Source organism: Streptopelia decaocto (assembly GCF_964273445.1).
Source record: "Streptopelia decaocto genome assembly, chromosome: 4".
NCBI lineage: Eukaryota > Metazoa > Chordata > Aves > Columbiformes > Columbidae > Streptopelia > Streptopelia decaocto.
The window spans coordinates 9,241,765-9,256,958 of NC_138658.1; the positions used below are offsets into that span (position 1 = coordinate 9,241,765).

The window sequence follows — 15,194 nt, forward strand, 5'->3', positions numbered from 1 at the left end:
CCACCTGTATTTGATGGACCCTGAGATAGTAGGCAGGCACAGGATGTAAAATAAAAAAGAAACTGGGTAAATTAACTACTGGTATGTACTTAAGAACCTATGCAATTATGTACATCAGCAACCATTAATTCCTATGGGAGAGTACAAGCTAGATTCAGGGGTACAATGTTAATCATTCTTTGATCCTGAGAATATGATCTTTTTTCTCTAATTGACACAGAAATAGAACAAAAATATTGCACATACATGTGCTGGGAGGTGAGGCTGAAGCCCACGTTTCTGTGTTCTGTTGTCAGTTTCTCGGAGCATTTCTTAGATATCGAAAGCCTCAGTCTACTTCTTTCCATTAGCAGAATGTATGCCCAGATAGGAGCTGCCTTTGAGACAAGAGGATACTTCTCTACTCAGTGATTTCAAGTAGTATTTATAAAGCATAGTTTTACACAGGCGCCATTTCAAAACACATTTAATGTTAAAATAAAGTATGCTTTTTTTTTTTTTTAAAAAAAAGCATTTAAAAATAAACTGGTTTCCCTAGTTCCACCAAAGGTCTGATAAAACCATATAATGTTCAGTTACCAGCTATGACATTTGGCATATGTTAGACTATAAGTAGGTTTTATCATCCTGCCTAGGACAGAGCTCTAGGGAAGATAAGTTAATTACAGACCATTTTTCTCTTTAAAGTTTCAGTGCAAAATATTCAAAGCTTGTGATAATGCAACTTTTTAAGGGAAAAAAAAATCTATCTTAAACCAATGCTTTCGTTTTTGGAATAAAGCAATGTTTAATATGAGGAAATTTATCAGAACCTGTACTTCTTTGTGTTCCAGATATAATATTCTGAGCTATTTAATATACATGCAGGATTTCTTGAAGTATTTTCACTCTTTCTCTTCCTTGCTTGTTAATTAGCTTATTAACAAAATATTACATCTCAGAATAAAGCAGTTACCTTTTCTCTCTGTTTCATCTTGCTGTTTTACCCCATTTTATTACAATTTATTAACCTCTAACTTCCCATTAGTAGTATTGCAAATACTACTGCTGCACAAAGAAATAGAGGGACAGTTGACATTTAGACAGGAAAACATTTAGATTTCAATAAATGTTGGGTATTAGCCTAAGTAAAGTCCATTTTAGTGAATGTCACTGAATGATAAGATCTTTTGGAAAGGAAGAATTAGATATTTAATATTGTTACCTTTCATTCGTCATGAATCAATTGATTCTGTTAAACTACAGTAAAAGAAAGATGCATCACATGGAAGATTCTACTGTGTGTATAATATACACATGTATGTATATGAGACAAGCTATTTTATATCTGTTATATGGGAAATGTATTTTCCCCCAACAAACTAATTTTACGTGAAAATATGGAAGTTTTGTCCTTGAAAGTTGTATGAAATTTGTAAGAAATGAAACAGAAGTGAGAACTTTAGAAGCACGTAGGAAAAGAGTCAGAGTAATATTTCTCTTACAGCAGTGGAAGTAACTATATGGTGCTTTCAGGGGGAAGGCAACAGATTGGCACCATGGTCTATAGTGAGACTATTGCTCTTTATTCTGTATTTCATTAACAAAGGCTTTAGAGACTGGGATTTTTGGGCAGGCAGCAGTGATCTCCTGCTGATGTATTCAAAAGAGATGATAGGATGATTATCTTAGAGCAGAGGATTGAGGCCTTGCTGGATATTCCAAATTCTGAATGAGATAGCTTGACAAAATCCTACAAGATGGCTTAGAATTAGTATCCCATCTGTGTTAAGAAACAAAAATCAGAGCTAATCAAGGGGCAGATATTTGATTTAGATAACTGCCTGAGACAAATAGGTACCAATTATAGAATCATAGAATTAGAGTTCACTACCACAGAGAGATATAAGAACATGAAGTTCTCAAAAAACATTTTCCTTTTGTTGAGAAGAAAATAAAAAGGCAAGCTGTTTCAGGCACATGAAGTGATAATATACTTTATACTGGCATGGTGGGGGGGCTGAACTGCATTCTTAACCCTTTACCCTGAGGTTCATGTTTTGGTGCAGCAAAGCTTTGCTGCATCACTGCTCTTAGATCACTGCTTCCAGTAAGACCCATGGTGTTAATCAAAGTGAAGGTGGGCTCACACACTTAAATTGATCTAAAAACTCCTCTATGTTGGCCAAGTACTGTAAATGCATTCCATCATTTCCTGCATATAGCATGTTCATGCTAAATAGCATATGCAGGCATTTTTTTTAATTTAGTGAACACCTGTCATTTTATAACGCAAGTGCTTTTCTGTATATATCAGCAAATACAAACATTGCTATGCATTAAAAGTACTTTCTTCAATCTGCAAAACAAGATGCAAATCCACAAGAACAACACAGTTCTGTATTTGAGTTGAAATCAGGCAGGTATTAATTTTGTAATTCACAGTCATGCTTAGATTCCAGCTGAAGAACTGCCTTTATAGTCCTACAGACCTTCTTGCTGTTGCTTGAGAAAATTATCATCAACAATTTAAACAGATAAAGACCAGCTGATAAAATTATATTCAATACTTCTCCTTCCACTGGTTTGACCCAGACTATTAAGGTTAGTTCTGTGGTTAGTCAACAATCCCTGTAATACTTCCTGTGTGTTATTCAGTGTTTGATGTTAACACGTGTATTTCAATTTCAATGAGTATTTCTCTTTGGAAAGTGGCAGATTGAAGCAGGGATGAGAAAGAAAAGAAATACTGAGTGTAATTTTGATGAGAAAAATACGTACATGAGATGTAAAGTGCTATGCCTGTGAGGAGACCTCTGCTAAATAGACCATACATTTTTCTTTTTATCTTTTTTTGATCTTCATGTGTCGCACCCCTCACCTGAAAGTTCCTATAATTTTGCACATACTGAGAAATTGTCATAGTAACTCTGCAAAATAAGGATCTGCCACAGTTTTAACATATGGGTGGACCAAACCAAAAGGCGTAGAGAGCTGAGACCGTGCCACAGGTGCTGAGTCTGGCTGTGGAGCCCCATTAGGCACCTAGTGGAGAGTCCCAGGGTAATGTCCTCATAAACACTCTTGGTAGTGTTTTGCATTTTTCAAGCTGTAAAGTAGATTGTTACATACTAATAAGAAAGCCTTGGTTAGAAACTTGCGTACTGATTATTGGATAATCTGTAGAAGAGAAATGGGCTTCTTTTCTAATTAACTCAAAGTTCTTGTGAGACATTTTCCCCCTCTGTGAGTAGGTATGAAAATGAGTATTAAATAAACCAGTGTGTTCTCAATTACAAACCAAAATACTAATGGGCTAGGTAATACTGTATTTCTATAGATTACATATTCAAACACTATGAATACTGAAATAAAAAGGTTACCATTTGCACTTGCTTCCACTCTAAGCAGTATATGAAGGATATATGGGGCAGTACACTAGATGTCTGTATTTGAATAGTCCACACTTGGCTTTTTTTTTATGTTTCTAAATTTTTTGTACCATGTGTCTTATCTGTGGAATGCTGGAGGCATTTTGGAATAACAGAGACTGTATACCTGGTTTTCTTTTTTTAATTGTGTATATGATATACTTCTTTGTTTTAAACCTTCCTATCCATGAAATGATCTTTTCCCAATTCTGTCACACCTGTGCCCCTTCAGTACTGCAGGATCTGTAGCTGTGGTGATTAAAAAGCAAGTTATCTGTTTGCAGATTCTCACAGGGATACAAAGACATATGGTACTACTTGGATTAAGAGCTCTTTGTCACTGGCCAAAGAGGATCGTTATGCTTAATGTGTTGAATGATTCACAATGTAAAGCATAGAAAAATGATTTGTCCTCCTCAAAATGGCTCAGAATAGATTTTTGCAATTGATTGGACTCCGGTTATTTAAGCTGAAAAGGATTTGTGGCTGGGTCCTCTGTACTAGGCAACTACCTCTCTCTCTCTAGACTAATTGGGTTTCAGGAATTATTTCTTTTGGCCTGTGTGACTGACATAGTGTAGATACCACAAGAAAGAAAATGCTGAGTTTTGGGGAAATAATGATAGCATCAGTGTCATTATTGTAAAACAAAGAGGAGGCATAAATTTTATAAAGGCATAAATCATCAGTTTATAATCTGCATGATCTCAAGATCTGACCCAAAATGATTGCGAGAAACAAGTGAGCCATGTTATACTTGACCTTCCCATAGAAGAATCTCTAAGCGTGAAATACACTGTATTTATGAAACTTTTCAAAGTTCAAGAAATCTCCTAGAAATAACCAGGTCCCAGTGCAGGCTCTTTTATCTCTCTCTCTCTCTTTTTTTTTTTTTTTTTTTTTTAATTATTATGTTTAACCTTAAAAATTTAATAGGAAATATCTGTTTAGAGAAAGTTTTCATAATGATAGATTTGGGGTTTTATGTCACTAACAATATGTAGATTGTGATTTGTCTTAATACTTGGAACTCTCTTTTTCCCTTTTGTCTTTTATTTTGCAGCACTAAATGTTTTTATAGTACTTAAGGCTTTGTTATTTTAGCTACTGTGCTACATTAGGGCATAATTGAAACCTCTACTGACAAACTAAGCTTTATTAGTAACAGAAAAAAAGGAAAAAGAAGCATTCTTCATAGCAGCGGAGCAGTTTTGCTTTTGCTACTGCATACCTGGGTATGTATGATTGCCCTTAAATCCTCTTTCATCTTACAAGACACAAGCTTTGTCATTCCTGGATTGATGAACAGTATCTTACAAAATTAAGTATCCATCTGGAGATTAGATTACAGCTTTGTTTTCACTGCTTCTCACTTAGTAGTCTTTGAGCTCTTAGTTGAGATTCTGCAAGTAGCAGCAAATCAGTGGGTTTGTATTGCACCCTCTTTCTTGGTGTCCAGTAGTCGAACAGTCAAAGTGTTTAGCAGTGACTGCTACATGAATCTCTGGAAAAGTGGTGACAAAAGAGTGTTATTAGGAGAGTAAGTTCTTGTTGGTGATGACATCATATGCTTATTATTTTTTCTTGGTAGCATTAGAAACATAATATATGCATAAGTATGATATAAGTGCAATGCTATATGTGCAAAAATGTTACTTTCAATATTATTTTGTCTTTAACATCTTTTGGATGGTAAGGCTTCTTATGTTTTTCACTTAGTGTTTTATGTGGTCTCAGGCAATATCGTCTATGTTAACTTTTGGGGTTTGTTTTCAGTTTTTAATTTACAGGACTTTCCAAGTGTCTTACATTTATATTTCATTCTTTGACTAGGTTCAATATTTTTAGATACGGCAAACTGCAAGTAAACCAGACCGTAACAAGAATCACAAATACTTGCTGGCCAAAGGCAGTGGTAGTTGTTTTGTCAGAAGTTGTCTTACACTAACATTTAAACCAAGCCAGGTACATACCTGAGAAAAATATTGATTAAATGTCTAGCATGCAGAACAGGCATCATATAACACACTGGACCTCATTTCTGTAGAAAAAAATGTGGGGGTGTTCTGGTCAAGTTTAAAAATTAGTTTCTTTACTCAACCATATTTAATTTTATCCACAGCTGTATCTCTTCTGAATGTCATGAGTAGGAAAACTCTGTAAAGGAGTATGAAATATAACAAAATAAGACCCTTGCAAATGTACTTAATGGCTGATCCCATGAAACTTGAAGGTACATTTTCCTGCAGTTAATGGAAAAGATCTTGCAAGATGGAATTCCCAGAAGTCTGCTGAGGGCTTTGTCTGTTGTTTTGTTTACCGGCTTTGTGTCACTGAAAAGATGATAATCATAACTGCTGCAGGCTTAGAAAGAGTTTAAGTGGTGAAACCGGAATGTTTCCCAAAGCCTGTAGCATTATTTGAAATACAGCAGGCAGCTGGTAGGAGTCTCCATATGGCTCTATGGTTTTTTTGCAGACAGCCTGTTATACTACTAATGATCTTTACCAAGGATTTTGAGCTTGCTGATCTGCATTTTTTGGTGAATTCTGATCACATTGCATTATTTGGGTGGTACAAAAGTGCAAAAGTTGCCAGGAGAAGACTCCCCATAGGCATGGAATTCTCTACTAAGCAACAGCTAATGGGAGTGGTGTAATGAGCCACCACATTGTGTGAGAATGATGCCAGGAGAAAGAGGGGAGTATTCTGAAATTGTGGTGAAGCAGAGGGTATTCGTATGACAATTTTCAGCAAATGACATAGGGCAGTCCTTCGGTTGCTCTAAATAGCACCAATGTTCTTTGATTCCCCACCCCACATTTTCTCAGTATCTGTCAGAATTCAATGTGTGAAAACCCAAACATGGGTTAAGTTCATTGGCCAAGAACAAAGACAGTTGGATGTGGGAAGAATGGGGTTTCTGACAGAAGTGCATCACCAGAATTTTTCTCTTAAAAAATGAAAATGCTGACACAGTCAATGCTGCCACTTCACAAGGCTGACTTTGGGGAAAACCTGCCAAGATGAATGAACCAGTTTGCACGTCCACAAGTAACGTGGAAAATTTACAAGCTCAAAATGAAGCCCAGCATAATTTTTTTTTCCCCCAAGAAATTGTGAGAGTTGTATAAATTTTTAAAGCACAAGTGCTAAGCATAGAATGGAGCAAAAAGGTGGGTTTCTGAACTGTTGAAGTCTTCTCACGTTCTCCTACAGTATCAACGTTTCCGGGGACAAGAGGGATCCTGTCTAAGTCAGCTGCTTGCTATCCTAGCATCAACACTTCAGTATAGTATATGAGATACCCTGCTCTCTTTCTTACCAGACACTTTAAAGCATTTAGAAGGCTTTCTAATTAGGGCAGTAATTAAGGTTTGGAGTTAGCGTTGCAAAAAGCTGTGTTGCACTGCTGAGGAGTAAAGGGTATATTAAAGCGTGGGAAAACAAGCGGATTCAGTAAATCACCTATACGATGTTCTTTACAAAGTTCTGTTCCCCTGCAAAGAGACACAAGGTTGTGGGCTGCAGAGCAATTCTGGCAGTGTAACAAAGAGCAGGCTCTGACTTTTCTCTACAGAGGGGAGGAAGATGCTTTGGTATGATTTTCATGCTTGAAAATCATGCCTTGGTGTTTTTACTTCTTCTGCCTAATGTGATAGATTTGCAGCCCAGTCAACAACAGCAAAAAAGAACATGGGAACTTACAAAGATACTGCAGCATGTTCCTCCACAAAGGCTTTGAATCCTACATCATAAGACATACACTTTGTTCGAATATTATGTCCCAACTAAGTCTGGCAAAACATGAACATGTTTGCTTTCTGAATAATTTGCCCTAATGACTTTGAACCGTTCTGACAAACAACAGTAAGATTGTTAAAGGGCTCTGGCAGGAAGCTTATCCATTGCTCTCATCAGATGTCTACGCAGATTGTTGCTTTCTGCAAGCATTATTTTAAAGGAATGCATGGTACTTGGTTTTTGCTACCCTTTCCCCTTGAGCTAATGCCTTGTTTCACCCTCTTTGTTTCTAGTAAGTTCATTTCACATTAAACGGATTCCTCTATCGAAGGGTTTTTAGTTCTGATTTATGTTGGAACCTTTAGTTACAAGCGCTTTGGTCAAGTCAAGCACTTGGTGGGATTCCTTCTTGCATACTTTTACAACTACATGAAGAAGTTATGGCAGTGCATATATACCTTACTGTCATAGGGTAAGGCCTTGGATGAGTTGAAGAAATTCAGTGTAAGATAATTATGGGTAGGCTAGCCTCGTATGAAAAATTCTTTAATGTCATTGGTGTCAATTAAGAGCAGTGACTGCTTCCAGTGCTGTGGGAACTGAATGTCAAATGCAGTTGGCAATGCTTGGTACTATTTTCCTTCTTAGAATGGTCAGTTTGCATCTGAACCTGCCCATAGTAAGAAGTAATGTGTGTGAATATATTTTATTTTATAATGTATAATTTTAACATGAACTGAAGCCTTTACTTGCTCGTTAGTCGTTTTATATTTGAAGTTCAGACTGTTTGAATGTAAGATTAAGCATTCCATCTCTTGTATTTGCCAATTGCTGGCAAAAATGTTGTTGTCAGGGAGATTTTGTAGTGCAGGTTGCGCTGAGTTCTGTACAAGTATGTAATCACATCAACAAAAGTGACAATGAATTTAGCTATTTTGTACATGCATCTATCCAGCACGTACTCATACTCATTACACACCATAGCGCTTGAGGGTTTTTAAAGCAGCTGAGTGGTCCCATCCTGGAGCATTCATCAGGCAAGGAGAAATTATAGAGCCATTTTAAATCTACCTTATGGTAATTAACACAAAAGATAACCCTTAAGAGGGGCTGGGGAGAGCTCTCTTTCTCTGATTATAGTGGGTACTGCTGTCAAGGGTAACTGGATAGAAATGGATGGAATGCTATGGACACCTGCCTGCTGTGTATTGCAGTACCAGCAATAGTTTGAAACGCCAAAGAGAGAAATGTTGGCTAGAACACAGAATGTTAGGGATTGGAAGAGACCTCAAAAGATCATCTAGTCCAGTCCCCCTAGATATTAGAATGCTTTGAGGATTACTCTGTTTCTGAGGAATTTTTGCCTTAATTTTTCAAATACATGCTCATCTCTACTCATGGGTTACATGTGCATTGCTATATATTCAATGGGACTCTTACTTATAGACAGTCAGTCTGTCTTCGTTATCTCCATTACCTTAGCTGTTCCTGAAGCATTTGAAAACTGCTGCTTATTTCTCAGCTAACTTTGGGGGGGGGGGGGGGGGTTGTTGTGATCTTTATTTGTTTGTTTTATTTGGGCCTCATCTGGAATAATGGGTGGATTCCAAAACACAGTCTTCAAAATTATTTTTATCCTGCTGGCAATGATTGTAATAATCAACTCAAACTTAGAGGGAATGTCCTTATCTCAGTATTGGTGCTGGTGGTTTGATTGTTTTGTTTTTCTTAAATAATTAGTATTCTAGATTAAAAAAAGCATAACCCAAAACATCAACAAAAACCAGAACTATATCAGATATGACATAGGCAAGAGCTAAAGAGATCTAACATCAGGGGCTGTCCTTTTTGGTTACATTTGAGCTCCTCTGAAATCAAACCCAGGGGATGTATCTGCTCAAAATCAAACTCATCACAGTCAATATCTACATGAAATACCATATGAATCACTGGAATGAAATGGCCATGAAATCTGGACTCATACATTTTCTCTTGTTTTGTAAATATCAAGTAAAAGCAACTTGAATTCCTCCTCTTTTTGAGGTAGAAACTCAGAAGGCGTTAGCAACATTCTGAAATTTAGTGCTTTATGTAAACACCGAGACTGAGAGCAGTAGGAAAAAATCAAAACATTCAAAGGCATGCAACTGGGTAATTCAATAACCCTCACATGTAGAGGCATTTCACTCAGTGGGACTTTAACTCGCCGTGCTGGGCAGGCTGGCTGTTCACTGGGAAGAAAGCGGTTCCCCCCCACCCCACCCCAACGCCATTTACATGCATAGCTGGCCTGGTAGGTGTAAAAATAGACAGGCAGCGCCTGAATTGGAAATGGTCACCGACTGCTGCCTGCAGTTGCTGGGGTTTCGGGTTCTCCGTGACACAGGACGGCTCGGGGAAGGGAGCCTGGCGGGAGCGGCCGGGGAGCGGAGCAGCGTGATCCTCCTCCTGGATCATCAGCACTGGCTGTCCCTGGGGACCACTGGGCACCCTCGGTGGCACAAGGGCGATCCCACTTGTAGGAGTTAGCAGAAGAACTGATATGGGCAATGCACCAATTTGCCAGGCTTGTCATTCAGATAAGGGTTTAAGAACGCACGGGAACATACAGGACTTGGATAAAAACTCTGACTATTATGGATGCAACAGTGAAGAAAGTAAAGAACCTCAAGCCCTGGTAAGTCTCGGCTGGAGGAAATGGGAACTGAAGGGAAAAATAAGATCAGGGTTGTGTATGTTAGATTTGAAAAGGATTTATTTGCTGAGCCTGAATCTTACTTGACAGTCTGCAATATTAAGAGACCTGCTCAATGTATCCTTGTTCAAGCTTTACTTTTGTTGTTGTGACTGACTGTAATTTAAAAGATGCTGTCGCTAAGGTGTGCAGTCTTTTAAAAGTATTGTTAGCTACCAAAAGGTTTGGGTATAGGAGAACACCATCCATGAAAGAAGTCCTTCAGATAAATGGATGTAATCAATTATCCCACATAACATGATTGCTATAAATAAGCCTGCATCGATCATTCTCTAAACTGAACTATTTCTTCATTTAAACTGCTGTCTGTCCAGTACGTTACGTTGTTTTCTGTGTTTGCAGTAGAGACAGAGCCCCACAGATCATTATGCAGATGAAGGTTACAGTGAGTGGGACCAGGCACATGTAATGGGGTTACACTGGTGACTGCAGGACTTGAGAGTTAGGCATGCAGTAAGTCATTATAGAATAACAGTAATCTCAGTATTTGCTCTGCAAAATGCAAGAAAATAGAAAAGAATACTTGTATAATGTCTATAGAAAATTAAGTGCTTCAATTATATTTTTTTTTCTTTTTTTCTTCCACTGCTTGGGAAATTCACTTATAAAATGATTATTTCAATCAAAATCGGCAATGAAAGGGGGTAGTGTTAAAACAGCCGGGCAGAGCAGGAAGCTCAGAAAACTGTTAATGTTGATACAACCAAACTGTATGTTCGCCCATGTTGATCTGAAATAAAATTGCTCTCGAGTCAATATTATGGTTTGCACTTGCATGAATTACTGCAATGCATCATAGGAAGTGTAGCTGAGATGAGCTGCAGTGTTCGTGAGGAAAGACAAGACTGGAGGTGCTCACAGCAGCAGCTCACAGGAATCATAGCAGAACAAGAAGTTCTGCTTTCTCCTAGAAAACAAGTGGAATGCTCTCTGGGTTTTCTGCTAGGAAATTTTCTTGGCTGAAATTTTCTAAACAGTTCTACTGCTTATTTCAGTGACAACACAGTGGGAACAGTTCTTCAGAAATAAAACTTCCTTCGAGCTAAAACATGAAATTAAACTATTTATTCGAACTTGGAGACAATTTTTTTTTTTTTTCTTCAAACAAGCAGTTTTTGGTTGAATTAACAAAAAAGCTCTAGCATTTGTGATGGGAGACGTGCAGTTGGAGGGAGGGACAGTGCAAGCACAGGACTCCCCAGGGCAGTGGGCTGGGGGGAGGACAGGCCTGCTTCCATTGCTGAGTGTGTGGATTTTTCTTGTTTCAGACACACACTATATTTCCCTTAAGGTGGATGTTCTGAACTTGTTAGACAATGTGCCTGTGACACAAATAAGCAAATACAAATACAAAACAGTTCTCTCTGAAAGCACAGTCTCCAAGCTGCCCTTCTGCATAAGGTCAGCTCTTTGAAGAAGCAGGAGTGAGCCAAATCTAGCAGCATGTGATCTTTATTTATTTTTTTTCCTGGATACTTTTCAGCCAGCCTTCAGAGCTTTTCATAGCAGGCAGAGATCAATGCTAAAGGGAGAAATTGTACATGTTTTTTTCCCAAGCTGGAATATAGTATCCAGGACAATCCCATGTTACCTATACATTTTGTATGCTTTTACATAGTTGTAGCCATGTGTGCTTAGTTTATGATGCTTGAGAAACAATGCCACATCAAACTCAGTATGATGACTACATGACTCTCGTACAATATGCAAAATTCAGAATAATTCAGTTAGTATTCATCCAACTCAAATGGCAGAACTGGTTTGCATAATCTAATATTCTCTAAACTAAAATCAAATATAGCCTGCTGCTTCAGGCCCATCTTGCTGAAGAAATCATGAATGTTTTTGTTTGACCATCCTGAATTGTCTACATGATGCCAAATAACTTTCTCAGCTGAGGAGTCAAATTATGGTACTGAGTTCAATAACAGCAGTTACCGAGTTTGAAATAACAGCTGCATTACAAAACTCAAACTATTTAATAATCACACATCATAGATTTAATTACTTCTGGTTTTCGATGTGCTGAAACTAAGAGATCTCAGATGACAAAACACTGGGGTTTGTTGCATTCGTCATACATTATTCTCCCTCTTTGCTTAGATATTTTATCTTTGTATTTGCTCTTGAAAGTACCTGATCCAGTCTTGCTTCATAGTGCTGGAAATACGGCTGGATCACATTGTATTTCAGACTACCTATGGCTTTATGAGTTTCAGCGCAGGGTCATTCTCAATTCCTGCTGCATCAATCAGAGGAGGAGAGTTCTCTCTCTGCTCAGAGTGGTGGACTTGGCAATGTGGACTTTATGTCATTGTACGAGACAGCGGGAGAGTCAATGTGGGGAGCTGATGTGAAGCATCGATGATGAGAAGTGATAAACTGTGCTGATTGGGTAATAACTGTATTTGCAGAATGCGGGACTCATGGTCCAGTCGGTTCCTCTCACTCCTGTTACTACAGCAAATATGAGTGAGTGCCAGAAAGTTTTAAATATTTAAGTAGGCCAGAGCTATGCATTACAGTCTTCTAAAATGGAGGCCTGCAGACATGGAAAATGCAGCAAAAGAGCTATTAATTCTGCATATTTTAGACACCTTTAAATGGCATGTATCCATTATTATTATTCTTAGCCATAGGGAGCCTATGTGGTCTGCTTGAATTAGAAGTGTAGCTTCTATACAGGTGAAGTTAGATGAAACTGGTTCCTCTCCCTGCTGCCCAGAGCTGAATTATTTGAAATTTAGGCCCAGGATTACAGGAGTTTTGTTTTTACAGGTAGTGTTGAGCTGGGAATTAAAGGGAAACAATGACTGCTTAATATCATGACCAATATACAAGCAGCAAATGTCATGGTTAGTGAAGAGTAGGGTTTTGCCAGGTTTATATATGCTTCAAGTGTAACTCCCAGATGCTTGGGAATAAATTAATATGAAGAGAGAAAAGGAAATTATCTGTTCTAGGTACGAAGCTCTTTGCAGGATTCCTAAAACAATCTCATACGTGAAACCTCCTTTCTTTCCACAATGGAGAAAGGTAAAAACTCTTCATTTACTGCTTTAGTATCCATTTTAACTTCCTGTACAAGTAGGGTCTTTAGGATGAGTCTTGCTGGCAGAACAGGCATCAAATTAGAAACTGCTGCATTTTAATAACACCCATTTTGTTTGCACCTATTTTAATCCACCTCAAAGGAACGTGAAATATTTTTTTTTGCCTTATGGTATCAATAAATTTGAATCAATGGGCAATTGGTTAATTACGTTTAGGTAAGTAAAGCTGTTTGATTCTTTAGCACTGATAGTGTTAGAACGTTTCTTCTATTGGAAAATGTCCCTTTGATGGTAAGAGAAGTGATGGAAGATGATGAAGAATTAGTGAGAGAGGATGAATTCTCTGTCAACAGTCTGTCATAAACTTCAATTACAGGCTAGATTTTTGTTAAGCCTAGTTAAAACCAAATTCCTGTTAGATATGTTTGGAATGGCATCCTAATAATTCTTTCTAGAGGTGTTCTAGTATTATTACCTCTCTATTTAGGGACATTATTAGTAATGGAAACTTGCCACGGAAACCATTTGTATGCCTGCCAAGTTCTAAAAGCTGTTAGTCGCACCTCAAAATCTCAATATACGGAGTCCTCACTCAAATTTTAGCACAGGAAACTTTCCCACTAAGCAACAAGTTTATCCATTTCCATTTTTAGAGTAGTTTAAAGTCTTGGTAAAGACTTGAACATTTTTCTAGATTTTAGGATTACTATGGTAAAAGCTTTCATTCTTTAAACCCAAATTCTTCAGGTTTTGGTTTTGGGCTTTGGCGTGTGGTTGTGGAATTTGTTTTATTTTTTTCCTGTTTTTAAAATCCAGGGTATGTTTTCAAGATGCTTTTGAGATTGAATTTTTCTGATATTCACCCTGATGAGTGTAATTCAGATTTGTACACATTGTTTCCAAGCTGGGACTTATACCAAAATATTTGTTTGTTTTTGAGAATGTGAATCAGGGATTACACATGATGAAGTTCAGCTGGTATTGAAGTGTTGTTCTGGATTAGGACTCTGTTATTGATGCCACTTAATATTTTAAAATCAGTATGGATTAAAATAACTTCTGTGATTTCAAATACTGTATTTGGAAAGAACATGCAGCTGAGCAAAACACTTCCATTCTTTTTCATAGAAAACTATGCAGTTTTGCCTCAGTTCTCACAAATCCTTCATTGACATAGTAGAAGTCAGCTGGCAGCGAGTCCAGTATGTCAAATTAATGAACATAGTGGGAGGACTCCTACAGACGTCTGTGGCAGCTAAGTATCATAAAGGGCTTATAGAAGTAATTTACTCCTTGGCTCAAGTAAGGATTGATTTTTACATCAGTTTTTTCTTCCTCTTTTGCTGCTGCTGCATTTGCTAATATTGGCCCAACCTCAGGAACACAGTTATGCGTGTATTTAAACCTAGTCTTTAGTGAAGAACTTAAACATACTTAATTTGAAATCAGTTGGACTAAATAAGTGGCAAAAATTAATAATACGCTGAAGTGTTTTGCCAGATGTAGTTGTTTATTCCTCTTCTGGTTAAAAATAAGGCAGAACTGATGAAACATTGATGATACATTCCAGTGGAAAGAAAGAGGGGCTGGATGGCTGGTATCCTGCAAGCTCTGGAATTTCAAGGAGTTGTTTGCAAAAGAGTCAAAGGTGTCAAAGTACAACCACCATCATAAAATAGAAGTTGTCCCTTACGAATACTAGGAAATTTTCACATCCATATCAAAAGACAGAATAGTTGAAGCCTGGCTCTTCCATTAACTGTGCATTAGTAAAAATTAGAAGGGTCCAGAAGCAAGTAAAAACTTTCAGTTGTGTCCTTCTGGAGCAATCTTGTAGCAGGAACTGGTATTCAGATAAAGCTGTTAGCAAGGCATAGTTTTCTGCTCCTTATGTTACCTAAAAATATATGTTTGTTGGGGTGGGGTAACAGTAGAATCTTTCCAAATACCAAATGCAGCTTTCTGAGAACAGTCTTCATAGTAAGATGTGAAACTGTTCTGACCTGCTACAAAACTGTCACATGCAAATATTAAAATTACTGGAAGAAATATTTTAATTCATCAGTTACTAAAAATATGTTGGAATTATAACACATGTGTTATTTTATAATGTGCTTGTATCACAGTGCATTCATCAACCTAGTTTTATTATCTTAGCTTCTTTTTTTGCAATGGCTCTTTGCATCTCCAGTCATACCAATGAAATTAATTTCTCAAGGATGTTCTAAGTCT

At 37.5% G+C, this 15,194-nt stretch overlaps 1 protein-coding gene across 45 annotated transcripts in view; it reads left to right on the forward strand.

The window, feature by feature from the left end:
- ANK2 (ankyrin 2) overlaps window positions 1-15,194 on the forward strand; it is a gene marked incomplete at its 5' end in the record, with an annotated part of 366,277 nt that overhangs the window by 191,733 nt on the left and 159,350 nt on the right. For 30 of the 45 annotated variants that reach the window (XM_082051531.1, XM_082051535.1, XM_082051539.1 and 27 more), the window contains one exon: window positions 9,690-9,831. The exons of the other annotated variants lie outside the window; for them this stretch is intronic. In XM_082051531.1, the coding sequence (XP_081907657.1) occupies window positions 9,697-9,831 (135 nt within the window). Of the gene's footprint in view, window positions 1-9,689; window positions 9,832-15,194 lie in introns of those variants that run through there. 45 annotated transcript variants of the gene reach the window in all.